The sequence below is a fragment of the Aquarana catesbeiana genome, linkage group LG04 (genome assembly GCF_042186555.1).
Source record: "Aquarana catesbeiana isolate 2022-GZ linkage group LG04, ASM4218655v1, whole genome shotgun sequence".
Taxonomy (NCBI): domain Eukaryota; kingdom Metazoa; phylum Chordata; class Amphibia; order Anura; family Ranidae; genus Aquarana; species Aquarana catesbeiana.
Genome location: NC_133327.1, coordinates 616,227,005 through 616,250,237, shown reverse-complemented (window position 1 = coordinate 616,250,237; position 23,233 = coordinate 616,227,005). Strand labels below are relative to the sequence as shown.

The window sequence follows — 23,233 nt, the reverse complement described above, 5'->3', positions numbered from 1 at the left end:
TGGAACTCTGATGTAAAAGGGGATTCTGATGATAGGAGGGACTCTGATGGTAGGGGGGATTCTAAAGTAATGGGAGAAACTGATGTAAGGGGACACTAATGTAAGGCGAGGTACTAATGGTAGGGGGGATTCTAAAGTAATGGGGGACTCTGAAGCAAGAGAGACACTGATATTACGGGGGCATTGATGTAAGGGGGACACTGATACAACATAATAATATTGTAAAAATAATGTAAAAAAAAAATACAATTGTCAAAAAAGAATTCCTCCTTCGGGGTGGGGGCGCCGAACTGAGTCTTTTGCCCCAGTTGTAAGAAAATCTAGCTATGCCACTGCTCCTTCCCATTCAGCCCATTCAAAAAACAGGAATGCTGTTACTATTTCTGTAAGTACAGATAGAAGTCCCTGCAATCCATTAAAAGAGACACATTTTAATGCTGATATAACAGGTATTTTATTTTTTTTATCCTCTATCTCCAGAAGCCTTGCTGTTAACTGGATCTTCCACTTTAATTTGGCACACTGCCAGTAACTGTTACGCCCGTAGTCTCTCTTGTAACTAGTAAAGTTTCTAGGTCTTGTTTGCCTATAGGAGGAATGAGCTGGGTGTATTCTAATGACAGAGGGACGTGTTCAGTATTGTGTTTTATTACCTTTCTACACATTTTTTGTGCACATTTCTTAAGGCAGCAGATACATTCCCACACGCTAGCTGTTCGGCCGCTTGAACAACAATGTACATTACTATATTGATACTTCTGCTGAGCATTGTAATCTTTGCAAGGCGAAGACGGAATCGTGTTTTCTTGGACCCTGAAGAACGAGCAGTTCTCATCACTGGCTGTGATTCAGGCTTCGGGAATCAACTTGCTCGCAGGTTACTTGATATGGGCTTCACCGTCTTTGCTACCTGTCTGTTCCCGGAAGGAGAAGGGGCTCAGTCTCTATTAAATTATTCCTCCTCTGGGAAGATGAGGGTGATCCGGCTGGATGTTACCAGTGACAAGGAGGTTGCTGAGGTTAAGCAGTACGTACAAGATAACCTTCCTGCTCAAGGTATAATAGTATTTGTTTATTTTCATTTCAGTGCTGTGATCACCATTGCTGTTTTCAAGAGCCACGGTCCTGAAACGGAAGTATTCTCTTATTTTTAGGATATACAGTAAATCCTTGGTTTGAGAGTAACTTGGTTTGAGAGTGTTTTGCAAGACAAGCTAATTTTTTTTATAAATAATGACTTGATATACAAGCGATGTCTTGATATACAAGTAGTATCATGTCACAACAGAGTATAAAAGAAAAGAGAGGCGCCTCTAAGTGTAGCAATATGGTTACATTTAATGAAGGTACAACATTTAACAACATATTGCTACACTTAGAGGCGCCTCTCTTCTCTTTTATACTCTGTAGCTCCTGATGGATATTGCCGGATAAAGGCATCATCAGGGTGTGGCTATCAAGGCTGGAGCCCCGAATGTGGAGCCCATAGCCACGAGTCTCAGCGGGTTGCAGCTGCGGCATTGGAGGTTGAGGAGAGACGAGCAGGCCCGTCACCACTCTTCCGCCCTCACAGCCAGGCCACTTCAACGTGGGAGCGATGTGCGGTGGGGAGCAGGGAAATTACATCATCTCTCACTGCCTGCCACACATCAGCGCTCTTCCGCCCTCACAGCACGGGCCTTTTAAAAGTCGGAGGTGCAGCGGGGAGCAGAGAGGTTATGTCATCTCTCACTGCCCGCCCCGCATCTCCACTCTCCTGCCCTCACTAAATGGACCAGTGCTGCCAGCCTGCCACCAGTGCAGCAACAATGCACATTTGGTGGCAATGGCTGGCATGGCAAGTGACAATCTGCAAATGGTGGCAAGTGATGTGGCAAGTGACAATCTGCAAATGGTGGCAAATGACGTGGCAAGTGACAATCTGCTAATGGTGGCAAGTGACAATCTGCAAATGGTGGCAAGTGATGTGGCAAGTGACAATCTGCTAATGGTAGCAAGTGACATGGCAAGTGACAATCTGCAAATGGTGGCAAGTGATGTGGCAAGTGACAATCTGCTAATGGTGGCAAGTGACATGGCAAGTGACAATCTGCAAATGGTGGCAGGTGACATGGCAAGTGACAATCTGCAAATGGTGGCAGGTGATGTGGCAAGTGACAATCTGCAAATTGTGGCAGGTGACATGGCAAGTGACAATCTGCAAATGGTGACAAGTGATGTGGCAAGTGACAATCTGCAAATGGTGGCAAGTGGCAATCTGCAAATGGTGGTAAGTGACAATCTGCAAATGGTGGCAAGTGATGTGGCAATTGACAATCTGCAAATGGTGGCAAGTGACAATCTGCAAATGGTGGCAGGTGACGTGGCAAGTGACACGCCCAGGGCTCCCACTGATTCTGAATTACGGTGAGTTGAGCCACTTCATTATATATTACAATGTAACAATAGAAACAATGCGTCTCGATCACCCTGACACCATATCAACCATGGTTCCATGGTGATTGAAACACCAACACCAGCCTTCCTTTGCCTGCAAAAAATTGCTTACTACTGGCATGCCCCCCCCCCCCCTCCCAGGTTGGTGACCGCTACTATGAGCTCTAGCCCCAGATCTTTTGCAGACCTAGCAATGCCCCTGCCCCTGAGGATAATCTCGATGCAGCGTTCAAGGAATGTGATGGATTTTCTTTCCCTGCTTTGCAGGGAAAGAAAAACCATCACATTCCCGCTGTCAGGACGGAGCTCTGCCTTGTTTACATAGGCAGAGCTCCGTCCAGCATCTCTTCTTGACGATCGGCGAGTGCTGACAGACATCTATTAGCTGGCACCTGCTGATTAGCTTCTGCTGTGACAAATCACCTGGGAGTGCACCTGGGAGTGGAGAATCACGTATATATATATATATATATATATATATATATATATAGCGCTGGTAAATTTTTATCTACCGCTGATAGGTAAATTTAGTGGGTCGCTTATTATAGGAAGTTAGATTTGCCTCTGTTCCAGCTTGGCTGAGGTTGCATGCAGTTCCACATTGTGCCGGTGGGTGTCGTTGTCACCATCAGTAGGTGTTGGAAAAGCAACGTGTTGAAGCGGATGAGTGCTCCTTTGTCCCGGAGATAACTCGGTGGAGGTGGTCCTCCGAGTTGCATTCTGGGAGAGGGTATTTATGGGCAGACGCCATGTTTTAGGGTTCATTTTCAGCCACCTGCTGGCCCTCCTGGCCGACAAGTATGCACTAGGAATACCACCTCGCGTCGCTGCGGAATGTGGGTGGGCTCAGGAGCCTGTCTGGGGCCTACCACAGCAGCAGAGGAATGGTCCTGAGCTGTCTATCCTGAGTGAAGAAGCTGGACAACTGAGAAGATCCCAGGGGAGGACCCGTCATAGAAGGATCATACAGAGTGATGGTCTGGAGAGGGGCCTGGTGACTTGGTTGGAGGACGCATTCCGAAGTAATCTTACAGTATAGTACTGCCGGGTTGGCTTAAAGGTTCAAGTACTGTATCTGACATTCATCACAAACCAATACATCCTGTGGCAGAGGATCGTACGGGTTTTATTCCAGATAAGTCTGTGGCAGAGACTTTTGTTCGTGCTACGTACTGGCTGCTAGGCAAGTGAGATATGTCTATCCAGGCGGGCAAAGATTGAATCCTACGAAAGGGGGACTATTCAATTGCAAGTGTTCAATTACAAAGAATGTTCTGAAGAAATACAACAGAAAGGTATTTGAGCTTCCCTGCAGCTTTCCTACTACCTCTTCCCTGCTACTTCCCTTTTTCATTTTATGAAGCATTGGAAAATCTACTCAAGTGTTTGGTGCTTATATCGTCTAGAGGTAAACTCAACGGAATCCTAGACCTGGTGCCGGTGAAACAGAGGTATCGAGAGTGAAGGTAACAAGCCCGCTTAAACCAGCAGCTCCACCGAGAGTTATTGCTACATGTATATGGACACACACTGCTCATTCCTCATGATCCATGGCTTTAGTGACATTTGCACTCTAGCAGGGGCGGCACCATTAAGAGCGCCACCGCCCCTATCCGTGCCGCCGTCCCTCCTATCCGTGCGTCCGGCCCCTTACCCCTTGTTGCATGAATTACTGTGGCGGGGTTGTTTTTTTGAAGCACCGATTAGAGCCAAAGGCTCTAATAGGCTTCAAAATAGTGTGGACTCTGGGAGCAGAGCATTGCAAACACAGCCCACCCAGGTGTGTTAGAATAGAGAATAATTATTTGCTATTCTAACACTGGTCCTCCTTCCGGCCAATCAGGAAGTGGGTATGAGACCCATCACCCAATTGGCTGAAAGGACAGGCGATCCTATTGGACATCTAGGAGGAGAGGAGGAGCCGCACGCTGGAAGCCACCATGGAGGAGAGGACACGGAGCCGCTGCACGCTGCCCGCCACCCACTACGATGGCGTATCGGATCGACCAGCAAACAGCGGGGGGGGGGGGTGCCACCGGCCAATCGGGGGGGCCACCCCCCCTCAAAAAAAACAAAAACCACCAGCCACCACTGCACTCTAGATAACTACACAATTTTGCACAGCTCTCTTTGCAGTATCCATGTCACGAGTTATATTTGCATTTCAGCACATATACTTCATTTCCCATTGTCCATGCCATCAAAATGCCCCATCTGTCACATACAGTGCCCTATGCATGCAGATTACAGGCACAGCCTGATCCTTCTCTAATATAAAAATATCAAATTTTTATATCAAATTCATTCCTTATCTACTTTAATGAAATTGGCTTTACTAATTGAAATTATATGTTTCTGATTTAATTTTATGGAACTAAAAATATTTATTTTCTTTTAGGACTGTGGGGTATTGTTAATAATGCTGGCATAAGCACGTGGGGACGTTTTGACTGGCACACAATTGAAGAGTCCCGGCGAATTCTAGATATTAACCTACTTGGAAGCATTAGGATCACACTCGCTTTTTCACCACTGATACAGAAAAGTAAAGGTGAGATATGGTTGTTTTCCTTGCTGTTTTTAGACCAGGCATCTGGGGCTTGTACCACACATCCAATGGCAAGCATTCAGAGGTATCTTTGGCTTATAATGTTCATCTTCTGGCCAGTGCCCAGGTCTTAAAACTGCAAATTCCTTTACCTATTTGGTAACAGAGAGACTTGTGCATAAAAAGTCAGCTAACAATTTGATTATTGGAGCAGGGAGCATTTGAAGGTCCGAGTGGCGATTGCTGTTTGGATACCATTAAGCAAATTTCCGCCTATTGTAGTGAAGCCTTTGGTTTATGGTAAGCATTTTGAATGCTCTCTTGGTGGGTGAAGGTGCACTGCAAAGAGCCAGAGGATTCACTTTGTTGGATTACATTTGGAAGAACTTTTCAATATGAAATTTTTGTTGTTTTATTATTATTTATCGCATGGTCACCTTATTGCACTAAGCACTTTTATTGAGTTTTTTTTGTTTTTTTAAAGTATTTTGCACAAATTGTATTGCACTTATTGTGTGTATGAGATTTTTCATGGTTTTGAACTTTATGTCTTTATAAAATGTTTAGTATATATTAGAGCTGGAAAAAATGAGAATAATTTTTAAATATAAAGATGACCTTTCTCTCATGATTCTGAGGAACTTTTTTATTTTAAAGATTGACAACCCCTGAACATTAGGTTATCAAACAAGATGACAATAAAATAAGACAAAATGCTATTTTCTTCAAACAAATTTAACCACTTGCCCACTGGGCACTTTTACCCCCTTCCTAACCAGGCCAATTTTCAGCTTTCAGCACTTTCACATTTTGAATGACAATTACTCAGTCATGTAACACTGTACCTATATGAAATTGTTGTCATTTTTTCACACAAATAGAGCTTTCTTTTAATCACCACTGTTTTTTTTTTGCACTATAATTGAAAAAAGAAAATGCATTTATTATGTTATAACATTTTGCAAATTAGTAATCTTGCTTTATATATTTTGGCCAAAAGTTATACTGCTACATATCTATGGTAAAAATAACCCAAATAAGTATATATTATTTGGTCTTTGTGAAAGTTATAGAGTCTACAAACTATGGTGGTAATCATTGAAAATTGATCACACCTGATCACACCTGATGTACTGACGGCCTATCTTATTTCTTGAGACACTTATGCCTTGTACACATGATCGGATTGTTGGCCAACAAAACCGTGGAATTTTTTTCCGAAGGGCGTTGGCCCAAATTTGTCTTGCATACACACGGCCACACAATTGTTGGCCAACAATTACGAACATAGTGATGTATTAGACGTACTACATGGTTTTTCATCTCTTTAGCGCCACCCTTTGGGCTCCTTCTGCCAAATTCGTGTTAGTAGAAGTTTGGTGAGTGTTGATTTGCGCTTTTCATTTTGTGCTTTTCTTTTCACACTTTTCTTTTCGCACTGTTCATTTCGTGCTTTTCATTTCGTTTCTGAACGGCCGTTCGTCAACCAGACGTTGCGGAATCGGAGGAGATAACATGTTATTTATTATTGACCTTGGAGTTATTGCTTTGACATTATTCTTTGGTTGAATAATGATTTGATTTGTTATATTTTCTATATTTTTGGATGCATAGAATGCACTTTTTGGTTAAGTTCTATTGGCAGATAGCATGTCTAATTTCATTTGTTTCCTTTTTTTAATGCACAATAAAAAAAATTGTGTAGAATAATACTTGGCTATGTGTTTTACTTCAAATGATAGTTTGGGAGTAGGCAGTTCCATTTTATAAAATACAATGTAAAATTAACAAGGGTCACGAACATAGTTGTATCTTTGATCTTAAAAACTACGGGATAATGGTGTTATAGTAACTTGCCCAAAAAAAAAAAAAAAAAAAAAAAGCATAATATTATTCTTGATATCACTAGAAAAAAAAAGCCTTTGAAAATTTGTTTGCAATAATCTATCAGTATCACCAGCAAAGCAGCTTTATTATTACCCCATTAAAGATGAAGAGAATATGCGCTGGACTTCGGGATTTCATAATTTGCCACATCACGAATGTTAATTCTCCATTACGAATGCTAGTTTACAAGACTGACTGCTTCTGGCTCGTTCCTTGGTTCCGAGCATACATGTTGAGTTTTTTGAAGCTGTCATTTTTTTTCCCACCATTTTTTGCAAAGTAAAGATTTATTTTTATTTTTTTTCCACAAAATTGTCATATTAACAGGTTATTTCTCTCACATCACATATGCATACTTGCGACTACACCCCAAAACACATTCTGCTACTCCTCCTGAGTATGGCGATATCACATGTGTGAGACTTTTACACAGCCTGGCCACATACAGAGGCCCAATATGCAGGGAGCACCTCAAGGCATTCTAGAAGCATAAATTACACATATAATTTCTAGACTACCTCTTACACTTTTGAAGGCCTTGGAGCACCAGGACAATGAAAACGTCCACAAAATGACCCCATTTTGGAAAGCAAACACCCCAACATATATTCTATGATTGTGAGTCTTTCGAACATGTCATTTTTTTCCACAAGTTTTTGGAAAATGTGGAAAGAAAATGAAAACGAAACGAAAAAAATGAAAACGAAAATGAAATTTTTTTTTACACAAAGTTGTCCATTTATAAGATATTTCTAACACATAGCATGTGTTACACCCCAAAATATATTCTGCTACTCCTCCTGAGTATGGCGATACGACACATTTGAGACTTTTGCACTACTTATTACACTTTTGAGAGACACTGATAAGGACTGTAATTACACTGATGTGGCATGGATGAGCACTGATGTGGCACGGATGAGCACTGATGTGGCACGGATGAGCACTGATGTGGCATAAATGACCATGGATGAGGCACAGATGAGGCATGGATGTGGCACGGACGGGCATGGATGAGCACTGATGTGGCTTGGATGAGCACGGATGAGACATTGATGTGGCAAGGATGAGGCATGGATATGGCACGGATGAGGCACGGATGAGGCAATGAATGAGGCACAGATGGGCATGAATGAGGCACAGATAGGCATGAATGAGGCACAGATGAGGCCAGGTGGCATTAACGAGGCACGGATGAGGCAATAAATGAGGCACAGATGGGCATGAATGAGGCATGGATGAGGTACAGATGGGCATGAATGAGGCACATATGGGCATGAATGAAGCACAGATGTGGTATGAATGAGGCACATATGGGCATGAATGGAGCACATATGGGCATGAATGAGGCACAGATGGGGCATGAATGAGGCACAGATGGGGCATGAATGAGGCACAGATGGGGCATGAATTGGGCACAGGTGAGGCATGAATGAGGCACAAATGGGCACAGATCAGGCATGGATGAGGCAACCGGTGACTGCTGCTGCAGTCTCCCTTCTCTCCTCGCACGCTGCGCTGATCAGTGTGTACAGTGTGCAAGGAGAGGAGAGAGCTGTACCGGACATGCACCGGTTTGTTGACAAGTGATCGCTCTGTCATTGGACAGAGCAATCACGTGGTAAAGGGCCTCTGTCATTGGCCCTTTACCCCAATATGTGACGCGATGGTTACGAACATTCCCGGGTGCGCAGGAAGGGCGAATCTGAGAGGATGTCATTTTACGTGGGTGGAATCCCTCACCCCTGGAAGGGATGTCATAATCGGCTGCAGAAAGAAGTCTATGTACTAAGATGTAGCAGGTAAGGCTATCCATACTTGCAATGATGGGACGTCCAGGTGGATGGGTGGCATTCTTGTGTACTTTAGGTACATGGTAAAAGTACGATGTGATGTAATGTTCTCTGCTGAAAAATTATTTTTCAGCTTTACTGATTACACCCTTTTTGTATACCTGATCCACCAAGCTATGTAATAGGGGCTTGTAGATGGATAATGGGTTCCTATTAAGTTTCTGGTAGGTGACAGAGTATGTAATCCACCTTATTCAAAATGACAATTCCTCCTCCCTTGTCCGCACTTCAAATGAAATTGCTGTCATTGTGTTCCAGGTTCTCCATTATGTAGTGGACCCAGCCATATGGTGAAAAAGGTGTGGTGCTTGTGATAAGGAAGGTCACCCATGCATATGCTGTAGTAGGGCCAGCTCCACATATAGGACACACTTGTACCATCAGAGTCCCTTCCTTTTATTATTAGGATTAAACTTATGCTTCAATGATAAGCTAAACATTTCTTACAAGGATTTTCTAATCTTCTGATGTTTTAATCTTCTATTTTTGTACAATATATCGTAAAAGGTAGAATTTAGTTTATACCTCATAAAATTTACAGGAAAATTCCTTGACGATCACGTGTGTAAGAAATTCTTTTCACACATGGAGTCTATAAAGATCCATAATAAACTTTCCAAATGTTTTATATATAAAACATTTGATATACAATCTTTTATATATTCATATATTTCTTACATACTTTTTTACATATCATGTAAAGGTTCTTCTTATATATAAATCTTACACAAAATAAATATACAATATAAAATCTATACACAATACTATTCACCAAATATACATATATGTATATAGAATGAATTTTAAACATATACAATAATTTTAAGAAATGTCTCTAAAAAATGTTTATTAATTATAGTTAGGTTGCGGTATCAGTGGTGTATCAGTGGTGTACAAGTTATATCCAAAATGATTTTAAGTAGCTTTATGTCCTGATTCCCCCTTTCCCTTTTCCCTTTGTTGAAGCACCTTTGGCACCAATTACAGTCTCAAGTCTTTTTGAGTATGGTGCTACAAGCTTGGCACACCTATTTTAGGGCAGTTTCTCCCATTCTTCTTTGCAGGACCAATCAACCACCATCAGGTTGGATGCACAGCCATTTTCAGATCTCTCCAGAGATGTTTAAATCGGGTTCAAGTCTGGGCTCTGGCTGGGCCACTCAAGGACATTTACAGATTTGTCCCGTAGCCACTCCCTTGTTATCTTGGCTGTGTGCTTAGGGTCATTCTCCTTTCGAAAGATAAACCTTCAACCCAGTCTGAGGTCCAGAGCGATCTGGAGCAGGTTTTCATCAAGGATGTCTCTGTACATTGCTGCATTCATCTTTCCCTCGAACCTTACTAGCCTCCAAGTTCCTGCCACTGAAAAACACCCCAACAGCATGATGCTTCCACCACCATGCTTCACTGTAGGGATGGTATCGGCCAGGTGATGAGCGGTGCCTGGTTTCCTCCAGACATGACGCTTGCCATTCAGGTCAAACAGTTTAATCTTTGTTTCATTAGACCAGAGAATTTTGTTTCTCATTGTCTGAGAGTCCTTCAGGTGCCTTTTGGCAAACTCCAGGCGGACTGTCATGTGCATTTTACTGAGGAGTGGCTTCTGTTTGACCACTCTACCATACAGGCCTGATTGGTGGAGTGCTGCAGAGATGGTTGTTCTTCTGGAAGGTACATCTCTGTCCACAGAGAAACGCTGGAGCTCTGTCAGAGTGACCATCGGCTTCTTGGACACCTCCCTGACTAAGGCCCTTCTCCCCCGATTGCTCAGTTTGGCCGGGCGGCCCGCTCTAGTAAGAGTCCTGGTGGTTACAAACTTCTTCCATTTACAGATGATGGAGGCCACTGTGCTCATTGGAACTTTCAACGCTGCAGAATATTTTCTGTACCTTTCCCCAAATCTGTTCCTCAATACTATCCTATATCGGAGGATTACAGACAACTCCTTGGACTTCATGGCTTGGTTTGTGTTCTGACATGCACTGTTAACTGTGGGGCCTTATATAGACAGGTGTGTGCCTTTCCAAATCATGTCCAATCAAATGATTTTACCACAGGTGGACTCCAATCAAGTTGTAAAACATCTCAAGGATGATCAGTGGAAACAGGATGCACCTGAGCTCAATTTTCAGTGTCATGGCAAAGGCTGTGAATACTTATGTACATGTGATTTTTTTCATTTTTTTTTTAAATTTTTAATAGATTTGCAAAGATTTCAAACTAACTTATTTCTCGTTGTCATTATGGAGTGTTGTTTGTAGAATTTCGAGGAAAATAATGAATTGAATCCATTCTGGAATAAGGCTGTACCAAAACAAAATGTGGAAAAAGTAAAGTGCTGTCAATACTTTCCGGATGCACTGTATGTGCTTTTGCATTTGTTAGTTGTTTCTTCAAAATGAAAACTTTATAAGTGTACAGTGGTTAAAAAAAAGTAAAAACTACTGACAGCCAAGAAGGAAAATAAGACTACCAATGTATTCCTTTGTTTTACTTGTCTGTATTTACAGGACGTATGGTGTTTATGTCAAGCATAAGCAGTTATTTGAGTGCGATGAATGGCATATATGCCATGTCAAAAGCTGGCATGGAGAAATTCTGTGATTCTTTGCGACTAGATATGATGAGCAATGGAGTAAGGGTAAGATTTTTTTTTTAAATTGAGGCATGCCAACAAGATTAGCTTCAGGGTCTGTGCTGTGTGTATTTAAGAGTATATATTGTGTATGTGTGCATGTGAATGTATAGTACATAGGTGTGACATACATTTACATAATTAAAACTGTCCTTCCGATGGCCAATTTTTAGACAGCTAAGCTATATTCTGTTTGGCTTTTTCTCTTAATTCTTTAAAATGGCTCTAAACCCTAACTTTTTTATGATGCATTTTATGCATTAAGGCTGGGTTCACACTAGCTGTGATTGCGGCTCACAGCTAGTGTGAAGAGAAACCCGCATCCAATTTGTATAAGTGTGAACCCAGCCTAAGGTAAAAAGCCTTCCACTGTCTGTTCCCCCCACTCCCCCTCTCTAACACTTACAAGAGTTTTCTATCAAACCCATCTACAGGTCTCCTCTCCCTGCTCTCACAGGCTAAACTGAGACCGATGGCAACCTTTGGCTCCTGCTGCTGTCAGTCAAATCCTGTGAGGAGAAGTGAGGGGCAGGATCAAGCCACGCTGTGTGTGTCTATGGACGCACACAGCCTGGGTTGCAAGCTTGCCTGCTCACGTGCCACCATAGCAATCAGAAGAGAAGAAGAGTAGCAGAAGAGGAGGTAAGGGGCTGCTCTGTGCAACACCCTTGCACAGAGCAGGCAAGTATACCCTCTTTTTGTATTTTAAGGAAAACACCTGCCTATGCCTTGTGTCTCCAGTTTATTTAGGCCAATTCTCCCTCAACTGTCCTACAGCTGGGCAATTTTTACACCGCTTTATCATCTGCAATCTCTAAATTTTGGAAGAAAAATACTTGCCTGTGCCTTGTGTCATGACATTTTTCACATATTCTCCCTCATTAGCCAATTTAAGTACTAGACAAATAACACCTCTTCATTACCAAGCCATTTTGTAGTTGTCATCGCTATAACAGTTTGATTTAATAGGTTAGTGTATCTAAATCTGCTAGTCCATCTAACACTCCCCTCAGAATGACAATTTTGCTGTCCAAAGGTCCTCCTTCATCCAGAATAGGGGGCACTCTACTGTTACTGGCCAGATCACTAGGTGAAAACAGATGGAAAAAAGCCTAATGCCCTGTACACACGGTCGGACATTGATCGGACATTTCAGCAACAAAATCCATGGATTTTTTCTGACGGATGTTGGCTCAAACTTGTCTTGCATACACACGGTCACACAAAGTTGTCGGAAAATCCGACCGTTCTGAACGCGGTGACGTAAAACACGTACGTCGGGACTATAAATGGGGCAGTAGCCAATAGCTTTCGTCTCTTAATTTATTCTGAGCATGCGTGGCACTTTGTGCGTCGGATTTGTGTACACACGATCGGAATTTAACCGATTGGATTTTGTTGTCGGAAAATTTTATAGCCTGCTCTCAAACCAGAACCAAGTATCATTTTGTGGTGCTACGTAATTTGTATGGAATTAGTTAATGATAACAAGGAAAGCAGTAAAAAAGTTGATTCCCTGCAGCCAGAAGCAATAGACCCCCCCCCCCCCAGCAACAATAGACCCACACCAGCAGTCAGCATCAATAGACTCTTCCCTCAATAGTAATTTCCGACAACACAATCCGATCGCACTTTTTCCGTCGGAAAATCCGACCATGTGTACAGGGCATAAGAGAAAAAACGAATGCAGCCACCACATCTTAGGTTTGTTATGCTGCAATATATTACATTTTTCGTTTTGGGTTTAATACCACTTTGAATTTCCTCACCATTATTCTGCTATTGATCCCTTTATTCATTTACTTTTTATTTGATAAAATACTTCCTTCACAACATAGGGGGGGCTCTCAGATATAAACTTTGCACTGTTGACAATTGTGACCACTTTGATTGGTCATAAGCTCTGAACACTATCTGTTATCCAAGCTGTCCAGTGATTACTTGGATAACAGACATTTCTGCACTGCAAAGACATGAAACAGACTCTCCACTGTACTGTAACTTTTTAGATACGTTTTGGCATTGGTACAATGCCAAATAAAAGCAAGAATTGACTAACAAGGTTTACCTGAAATAACACTCCCCACCAATTTCAATGGGATTTTCTAAGATCATATTCTTTGAATTTAAGACAGGTTTGCTGAACACCGTGTGGATCAAACCTGGGCAGATTCAATCAGCGCTAATTTTCCCCACTATGGAGATTATTCCTTTCACTTCCGCTTATGTATACAGGACAGGAAGTAAAGGGAAATCTACCCAATGCAACACAGATGGTAAAAAAAAATGACGGGATTCTACCCCTTCCCAATTTTATCAAAATGGAAAAAAAAATGGAAAATCGTTTTAAAATATTTACTGTAATTTTACTTTCCTGGTACCACCATGGCAGCATATGTGGTAATATCCCTACCTACTTCTATCCACAGGACCAGTGCAAAGCTATAGGGTTAGTCCCCATTCAACAGCCCATTCCCTGTACATTGCTAGGAACGAATTGGGTGGTTTCAGTATGCTGCCATGGAATGGCACCAGAAAAGGAAAATTCTGGTACTGTAAGTACTTGATACAATTTTCTGTATTTGTGGTGTCAACATGGCAGCATACATGTAGTAGACCAATAACTAGCTACCAGGGTGGGAAACTAAAGGAAATCCTATCTTTTAAGAAAGAGAGTAAGCCACCACCTTTCTGTCAAAGACAGCTGCAGTGAGGATGCACCATAAAAAGACCTGATTGGCTGTCCACTCTATTGTGTTGGCTGACATCTCTCTGCGTAAGGTGCCTACAATGTTCACAATGTCCAGATACTGCTGGTCAAGGATGCAGCAGTTATTTCGGGTGGCTGGAGCCCAGCCATATAGTGGGCCGTTAAAATTAACCTTAGGAACTGAAAGGCGATTGTGCACTGAAGCCTTCTACCATTGTTGGTTTCAAAAGAACTAGGTATAGCTGCTATGGGTAGCTAAACGACCGTTTGCAAGTGTGCTATCTTTGATTTTTATGTGTTGAAGGAGTATTTCACCTAAAGTTGGTCAAAGCAATCCCACAATGGGATAGGCAAACAAAACACCTGCAGGCTCTTGATGTAACAACACAGCAAAGCTGTCAACTGTTTGCAGCTCACATAGCTTGCCCAAGGGTTCATATACTAGAAGCTGGCTTCAGATGAGGCTGAATGTCCACCTGGTAAAAAAAAAAAAAACAACTGAGCACCATCCGCGATACTGTCCCCATCCGCACCAGCATCCAAATCCACAGGACAGATCCCCTGGGTGAACCCCCTCTCTAAAGGGGCACACCCCCAAATCCCACCAAATAAAAGCCAGTGCAGATGGGGAAAAAGCACCATGCACAGCACCCCACTGCTCTTGTATCAAGTGCACTAATCCAGCTAAATCACCTCAAGCCCCTGGTAGACCATAGAAAAATTGAGGATAGAAGCCTAGGTGGCAGCATTCCAATCTGAGAAATGACAAAAAAAAGAAAACAAACTGCGCTAAGGTCAAAAATTGCAAAAATAATGTGCCAAAAGCTGACGGTTTAAGTGAAATGACAAATATGCAAAGCAGCAATTCTCCTGCACAACATAATAACAGTAATCAAATTGGAAAAACATAAAATCGCGCTAAGCATGTGAAATATAAAAGTGCTCTCGTGCACCAATTAGATGACAAAGGCAGGTCATACAACTGATATTGTAAGACCCTATGTTAAACAAAAGAAATATGAAAATCATAAATTGCAAAAAACAGTTAGTGTAATGAAATAAAAAAAAATATAAAAAATATAAAAAATGTCCATATATATAACAAAGTGAATGGGCCAGGTGAATTGATATCCAAAGGCCCACACAATAATAACACCTGTGAAGTAGAACAATGATTAGTGTCCATCCATAAGAAGCGTATTCTTCACAGTTGAATGAAGGACTAGTGCGGAAATCCACCACCAAAATGTAAGGGGTTACTGCTTACCAGAAGCCCGTTATCCCCCGTTACAGAGGATCAAGGGAAGCCTGTATGTAATAAGCCCTCCAGAGCGTGTCCAGTGCACCAACTATCCTCGATGTATTAGGGGTGATACAGGGTCTCCAGAACCACCCAAAGGTCCTCATGACATTTCAACACTCCTCATTTCATTCCAAACTCATGAATGGATGTATATGGCATGGAAAGATAGAAAGTTCTGCAATGACAGAAATACATGACCTTCAGACTGATAGACTGGGTAGCAACTGCTATTGTGTTCCCACCAATCTGAGAAATGGCAATCTGCAGCCAAAAGCTCAGGAAGCACTCAGAGTTAGTAGAGTGCATCTTGTCAGGAAGGGATGGAACCTGAACCCTAGACCATGGCGTTGGATGATGTTCTGCTGAGTCGACTTGGCTTGATGGAGCTAGAAATTGGAGCATCAGTATAGGGTCCATCTTGAAAAACAAGGATATTAAAGGCTGAAAGATAAACTTTCCATCTCTACAACATCCAAGAGACAAAAGCTTCCTTGGGAACAGGAGGCAGACCAAAGAACTGAATAAAGATGTCCTGTTTGGGGGGACAGATACAAACTACCCCAAGCAAGATGGAGAACTAAATCCCAACAATCTTGTCTTATGCAAAATCCGTCAAGGGTTCCAGGCCAGATATGGGAACCAGTCCAAACAATTGGCTTACCAAGTGAAGGCTATGAGTGAACTACTTCAGATTCCACAAAGTCACACAGGCAGCAACATTAAGAGCCAAAAGCTGACCTAAGCCCAACTGCAGGAGAGGACATGTCCAACGCAGAAACTCCTTGGGAGAAAGTCCTGAGGCTTACACCAAGATAAGTATGCATCACATGTCCAGTGATAGATATGTCAAGAAAAAGCAGACCTCTCAGCTTAGCATCAATGGAGTCTTAGACTCCATGCTTCCCTGTCTTTCAGAATGTGAGCTTGAATTATCGAGCTGCCAGAGGCAGCTTGAAACCGGATATCAAACATTCCTTGGGAATTGATGATCCTGATCCAGTTGATTGCGCTTGGCGTACCACATCTGCCTGGATCAGCCTTATACAATGAGGAACACTGGAATGCCTTCCATCCCGAACATGCGAGACAAACAAAGGAAGGATATACTGATCCCACTGAGTCACCAGAGCATCCACTGCATCCACCAGAGTACCACTGCACCTGTACCTAAACTGTTTAGCCTTTAGTTTGAACCTCAGGGCCAGGTAGTAAACTTTTGAAGTTCCCTACATGTGAAACAGCTTTTGGAATAGCTCTATGGGTAGGAGTCACTTTCACAGGTTTTGGCGCTGCTGTCTGTTGCAGTCTGACTGGCACTATGTATACCTAGAATGCTAATGCCTGATAAGGCTGGAGCCTGATGTTTTGCCAAGGATACCAATCTATCTTTTTGCTACAGCAAAACTCTGTATCCACCTGAAAGTTGATGTATGCCACTTTCAAGGCATTGTCTGCTTGAATCAGGATTACATACCCTTCCACTAAGGAGGTCTAATATTATAGGGACTGTCAAACCACCCAGAATATCTGGATGCTACTCTGGGAAACAAGACGCCAAAGACAACCAGGCCCTTTGAAAGCAAGGGTGTCCTGGTTTCTACCCCAGAGGTGTCTGAGGTGTCCTGCCGTGGGGATTCCTTAAACAACTTCCTTGCTCCAGAGCCAATCCACTGAGCCTAAACGATAAGCAAATCACCTGTCCAAAGACTGAGTCAACTTTTCCCTGAACAACAAAGGCCTATATAGGCCTGGGGTGAAACTAGGGCAAAGAAATTGCCTCATATGAGGCTACCCTCAGCTCAAGGCTACTCTTACAAAAGTGGAAATCCAGATTGCTTCTGCTCCAGACAGCTTGAATCTGAGACCAGAGTGTGTAAAAGAAGATATACAGTGATATGTGAGAATAGATTTATAACGGGTTACTCTGTTACGTGTATGGATCTTTATTAACTGTTCAAAGTTCAGTTGCCATAGGAGACAGCAGTTCTACAAATACAGTGGCTGCATCCAGCTTAAAGGTCCTCTACCTGTATAGCCGTCTGCCTATTTTTGTCTCGGAATCTGCCATTTGTTATTGCATTTGCCTAAGGGTGTCCTGGCCCTAAACCCTCTCTCTCTCAGTTCTTGTTAAGAGACAATTAATCTCTTGTTTTCAACTTACATTACACCCACCATGCCTAGTAACCCATACTGTGAAGAAGGATGTCAGCTCTCCCTAACTCTGGAGGTCCCCATTACGCCTTTGGAGGTCGGGGATGCCACTACACAAGTTTTGGTGAGCAGATACAGTCTGTCAGGAAGACTCAATGAACTACCACAGTGCTCCACAGCTTCTTAGTAGTTCATTGAAAACTAAAAGCCAACAGCTGCAAAGGCAAAGGCTTTGAATGAGTAAAGTGGCTGGGTGGCCAATTTGACAGCTAGCAGGGGGGAGAAGATCCCCGCTAGCTGTCAGAGCGGGGGATTGGGGGCGAGCGGGGGCCGGTCCGTTGGTAGACTGGTATGTGTTACACCCAGAATATGGATGCAACATGTAACATGTTATGAAAGGTGAACTTATCCTTTAAATGTACACACTTAGGGGGCAGATTTACCAAAACTGGAGCACTCAGAATCTGAAAGCTGGACCAGAGCTGCACCAGATTTTGCATTCTCCAGTTTTAGTAAATCCCACCCTTAGCTCTTCTTTCCACAATGGCCACTAGAATGCACACTGGAACACAATGCAGCTGCAGCTCATTCGAGAAAAGATGTAACACACAATTGATGAGGACATTCACAGCTAAATTACAGAAATTTGGAAAATATACTTGTCTTGGAAATTCGGTGTCACAGTTTCATGGATCCACTTACTTTTTGGGAGGCAGGCTCCAGACAATAAGATCACTTATGAGCAGTGGCAGCTGGTGGGTTTTTCATTTGGGGGGTGGCAAACAAAAACCACCACCCCCACTCGCTCACTACCCGGCTGCACGGCACTGACAGCATCCCCCCCCCGCGGGCGGTCAGGCACTTACCCATGTGCTGGGCTGTGGTGTCCTCTCCACCTCTCCCGCAGTGCGGGCAGCGATGGCTCCGGTATCCGCTCCCCCATCCTACAGCGTACTGTCTCCTCTTCCGCCTAAGCAGTAGGCATCCAATAGGATCGCCTGACGCTTTAGCCATTTAGGAAACAGGTCTCACGACCTGCCTCCTGATTGGCGAGGAGAAACTGTAGTGTGAAAATAGCGAAAATTCATTCGCTATTGTCACACAACTATGTGGGATTGGAGCACAGTGCTCTGCGCCCCGAGCCCACCCTTTTTTGAACAAAAACACTTGAGAAAGGAGCGTGCATGCTCCATACTGGCCTCGTGCATGCTCTGAAATGCGTTGTGTTTCCCTGATCCCGCTGAGGTCACACGCTGTTTCAGGCTGTTCTGTACTTACTCACATGTGTTGGATATTTTTACTGTATTATGTATTAAGCATTGCACTCAGAGGCGCTTTTCTGTGCTTTTTTTCCACACATTTTTGAAGCTTATTAGAGCCTCTGGTTCTAATCACGTGCTTCAAAAAAACTCCCCCCATTGGAATTCAAAGTCTGGCGTAGATAGGGGGGTGGCACCTGTGCACCCCTAATGCATGGGCCGCCACTGCTTATGAGGAAAATAGCCCTGGCTGCACTGCTGTATGCAGGGCTAGTTAGCACCCATTTTTTTTAACCCCAAAAGATCTACAGAAGGGGTTCCCTGCCTTATCAGAGCATTTAGCATCCCAAGGTCAGGAACTGCACTACAGGAGAGGATGAAGCTTGGTGGAAAACCACCAAAGGTGGCAGGGAAGGGTTTCTTCTCTTCATAATGGTTGCGAGTTCTGTAAGGACTATGCAGCTGTACCCCCCGCAGGGGCTGCTGAGAATTGTGGTTTGTCTTTCACCCTGCCCAGCCCTGCCCTGCATTCAATCTCAGGCACATTGAGACATGAAGTAGTCAGTAAACATAGTTTTTTTTTGTTTTATTGAGGGATATAACTTGGATGGGGATGCGAGTTATGGGATGCCCAGCGTGAATCAACAGCAATTAATCTGAGGACAACTATGTATACTCCCTGTACATACTCCTTCAGCTTCCTCCTGCACACTCTTGCTTGAAGCTCATAACTCCTCACCCTGGGCCCCTATGGTGTAGCAGAGAAAAATGGTAGAAAGTCTTCCTGCTAGTTGTCCTAACTACGGCTACTGATCCCAGTTAGCCCTCTTCAGGCCCTGCCAGCCCTCTTTCCACTGTCACTTCCACAGTCCACTCTGCTGGTTCTGCACTCATCTTTGACTGCAAGCTCCCAGTTCTCCCAGGTGTGTCTCCCCAGTCCTCCTGACTGTGCCTCACTCACCAGCCCTCTTGGTTGCAACCAGTTGTCCTCCCTGGAGTCTCTCAGCAGTGCACTTTCCCGCTGTCCTCTCCTTGCTCTCCCTTGTGCCTCTGGTCCAGGACCCTTTCACGTATTCTTAAAAAGTGGTCCCGACGCACCCGAGCCCAGGCCCAAGGTCACCCCCCACAGACTGGGGAGCTCCCTCAAAGGCCCCCACAGCCTCAGCACTCCCTCACTCCTTCTCTTCCACCTGACAACTCCTCCCCAGCTGGGCTGACCCTGGGTATTTAAGGAGGCCTGCCCCCTGCCAATCCAGATTGGGGATTGGTCAGGGCTCCTCAAACACCCCTCAGGTGGCTCCACCTCCCCTCCAAACTCTCCTTCAAGAAAGCACTAGAAGCCTCTAGAAAGAAATGGGAGGTTCTGATGACACCACCTGTGAGTCACTCAGCCCTACCCTGAGCCACTCCCAGCCCAGAATGAAAACAAACAGGCCAGAAACCAGCCAGGCCTGCTTAAATTTACCTATCCTCTCTAGCACACTACTAGAGGGTGCTACAACTAAAAGGGAATGGGCTGTTATATGGGCATTGACTCTTTATAGCTTTGCACTGGTCCTGTGGGCGGAAGTAGGCGAGGCTTCTACTACATGTATGCTGCCATATTGGTGCCTAGAAAACAAATGTTGGCTTTAAATAGACTTTATTTAAAGCCAAGATAGATAGCTGTTCATACCTTAAACTGGGGAATCTACAGGAGCGCCTGCTAAATTTCATTGAGGCAACCCATTGATCATTCACCTGAATACTAAAATGTTAAATTTTAGGGAGATCAGAAATGGGAAAGATCCCTCATTAACATTGATGAGACAAGACCTGCATTACTGGTTACCAAGAGATTTAAATTAGTTCAGGTGGTGTTCACCATGAAATGATTACTTCAATTGCTATTAGAATAGGAAACACTCATAGGCTTGTGTAGACTTTAATATACATCATAAATTATCTGCAAGCAAATAACAAGAATTTGCTAAACCGAATACACTATTAATTAGATCCCTAAGTCATACAGCAAAAAAAATACCAACAAATTAACCTATCTATCTAACCAATACTATTTTAAAGAACATAACCAACATATTCCAAGAAGCTTAAATAAAAGAACTTTGAGCAAACAACTACATTGGCTTACACAAATGCACATTTATGTGTGGTGTGACCTATCAGAGGGTATGTAAGTTTGTTAAAGCGGAGCTTGTCATTTGTTTGTTTATTTAATAAACAGCCACTCACCTGTCCCACAGTCCAGCGGTATACTCACCGCAGCCGTGTTCTCCCCGTGTCCTCTCTTGGCAGCCCTGGCATCTCTACTAAGGGTACCCGGCTGTGATAGCTTGCAGCTTCACAGCCAGGTGCTCGCTGCGCATGCGTGAGCAGTACTGCGGTCTTTGACTGGCCCGGAAGTCTTCTAGGACCATGTCATATGTCCCTGAAGTCTTCAGGAGGGAGAGCTTCTGGGTGGAACTCCGCTTTAAGTCTTGCATTCTGTCACAATAAAGCCTGGTTTGTGACCTTCTTGTAGATTTCATTGGAGCTAAGCAATACAGCCTGGTCAACGACCTGCTCCTGCTTGTCACACAATAATGAAGGATCAGAATCCCACTGATAGGGTCATCCCTGTGCTCTCTACTAACTGGCTTCAAATTCTGATCCTAGTTTTCCCAGTCTGGTGCTTTTGCAAAGGGCAGGACACGAGTCTGATCTCAAGATATTTTTAGATACCTGGGCTAGCTGTATGTGATTGTAGATTTAATAATTCTTTTAAGGAATATACTGTATAACTCAATTACATGGTAGCTCTACTAGTAACTCCTGAAATGATGGATAACTATCATGCTGACCTGCTGGATTTAGTACTTTTATTTACTGACCTGGAACAAGTATAAAGATAAGGACTTCTACTTTCTGACTTTCTGATCTGCATGCTTGTTCCAGGTAAAGTATAAAACCAGAGGCAGCCAGGAAACTAGCATTTTCACAAGGAGGTCAGAAAGTGCAGCCCTCATAACTTGATAGCACATATCCCTCATATATCTTGAGAAAGTAATACTTTACAGATAACAATTCATATCCACACCTGCTCTTGACTGAGCTTATCCGGTACTCTACTGACCTCATACATTCTTACATTGTAAGTATAGTTTTTTCATCATTCTTTCTTCCATGCGCATTTAGAATAAGAAAATACAAACTCCATGCAGATAGAGCTAATGGTTTAAAGTGAAGATATATGCCCCAGTGCTGCAAAGCTAACCTTTATTTTCTTTTCTCTAATATTAGGTGTGTCTGATAGAACCTGGTAATTATGTGCAAGCTACAAATCTCCTGCCACACAAATCTACTGATGACATCTGGAATTCACTTTCTGCAGATGCAAAGGAAAGCTGTAGCAAGGAATATGTGGAGAAAGCCAACCATTTTGTTAATTTATCTCTGTCCAAAGGTAGCAGTAAGGGCCATGAGGTGGTGGATGCTATTGTAGATGCTCTCACCTCGGCTACACCAAAGCCTCGATATTTAGTGGCTTCTATTGCAGAGAAAATATCGGTTTATCTTTACCTTTGGCTTCCAACCTCTCTGTTTGATAAAATCTTATCTCGAGTTTCGGCTTGATGAAATAAAAAAGGCAACGTGTTATGGCCAATATATTCAAAAGAGTTCTGTCATCATGTAGTTGTCATTGTTTGTAAACTACTTAAATTGTTCTAAGCAACGTTTGTACATAAATGTTACAGCAAAAATATACTTACTCTTAAAGGGTAACTCCACTTTCGTGGGGAAAAAAATAGCAAATAAAGAAAAAATAATATAGCATATACAATTGTAACAAAGGTGATATTGTAATCGAATGCTATGAACAATGACCTTTCCCTTTCAATTTGCAGCTGCTGTAATTTTCTGAAAATGCAATCCAATATGGCTACCTGGAGGTGTTCTGTATAATGTGTACAGAATGGCCCTCAGCAACATCATTTCCTGCTTGTGTGATTTGTTCACCGATTTTCTCAGAGGTCTGCACTATGATACAAGTCAGATATCAGGCATCTCCTGAAACAAAAAATTCATTTTTGGTGAGATACTCCCAATAGGAACACATCTATCTAAAGGGATGCAGGCCTAGCAGCTTTCCTCATTAGTGTCCTGTATGTGCAGCAGCTGATTGATAGTTATGAAACCACTCCCATTAGACTCACTTCTGCACATGGGCACAGAGGAACAAACAGGGATTTCTTCAGAATAGCAAAAGGTAGGAATCTGATACAAAGTTTGTTAAAATCCTTGCAATGTACATAGATCACCCAGAGGGGAATGTTTTTTTCTCAACAAAAGTGGAGTTACGCTTTAAATATTGTATATATGTATTCTGCTTCTGGGTGATCAAAACTGTCATAAAAATGTTATGGCACACACCATTGACCACTGTTGTTCACTGATGGTGTTAAAACTGGATC

At 43.0% G+C, this 23,233-nt stretch overlaps 1 protein-coding gene across 1 annotated transcript; it reads left to right on the top strand.

Moving 5' to 3' along the window:
• The first annotated feature begins 592 nt into the window (after window positions 1–592).
• On the top strand, window positions 593–22,438 carry LOC141140785 (D-beta-hydroxybutyrate dehydrogenase, mitochondrial-like). The gene is made up of 4 exons (XM_073628282.1): window positions 593–1,056; window positions 4,835–4,987; window positions 11,235–11,365; window positions 22,062–22,438. Exons 1-4 carry the CDS (start codon window positions 735–737, stop codon window positions 22,392–22,394), a joined length of 939 nt encoding a protein of 312 aa, XP_073484383.1. The 5' UTR covers window positions 593–734; the 3' UTR covers window positions 22,395–22,438.
• The last annotated feature ends 795 nt before the right edge of the window (window positions 22,439–23,233 follow it).

What these genes read in the sequence shown, in the direction of transcription:
- LOC141140785 (XM_073628282.1), top strand. Translation starts at nt 735, where the DNA reads ATGTACATTACTATATTGATACTTCTGCTGAGCATTGTAATCTTTGCA. An exon ending in ACTGATACAGAAAAGTAAAG is followed by an intron (nt 4,988 to 11,234) that starts GTGAGATATGGT and finishes CTGTATTTACAG; the next exon opens with GACGTATGGTGTTTATGTCA. An exon ending in TGATGAGCAATGGAGTAAGG is followed by an intron (nt 11,366 to 22,061) that starts GTAAGATTTTTT and finishes CTCTAATATTAG; the next exon opens with GTGTGTCTGATAGAACCTGG.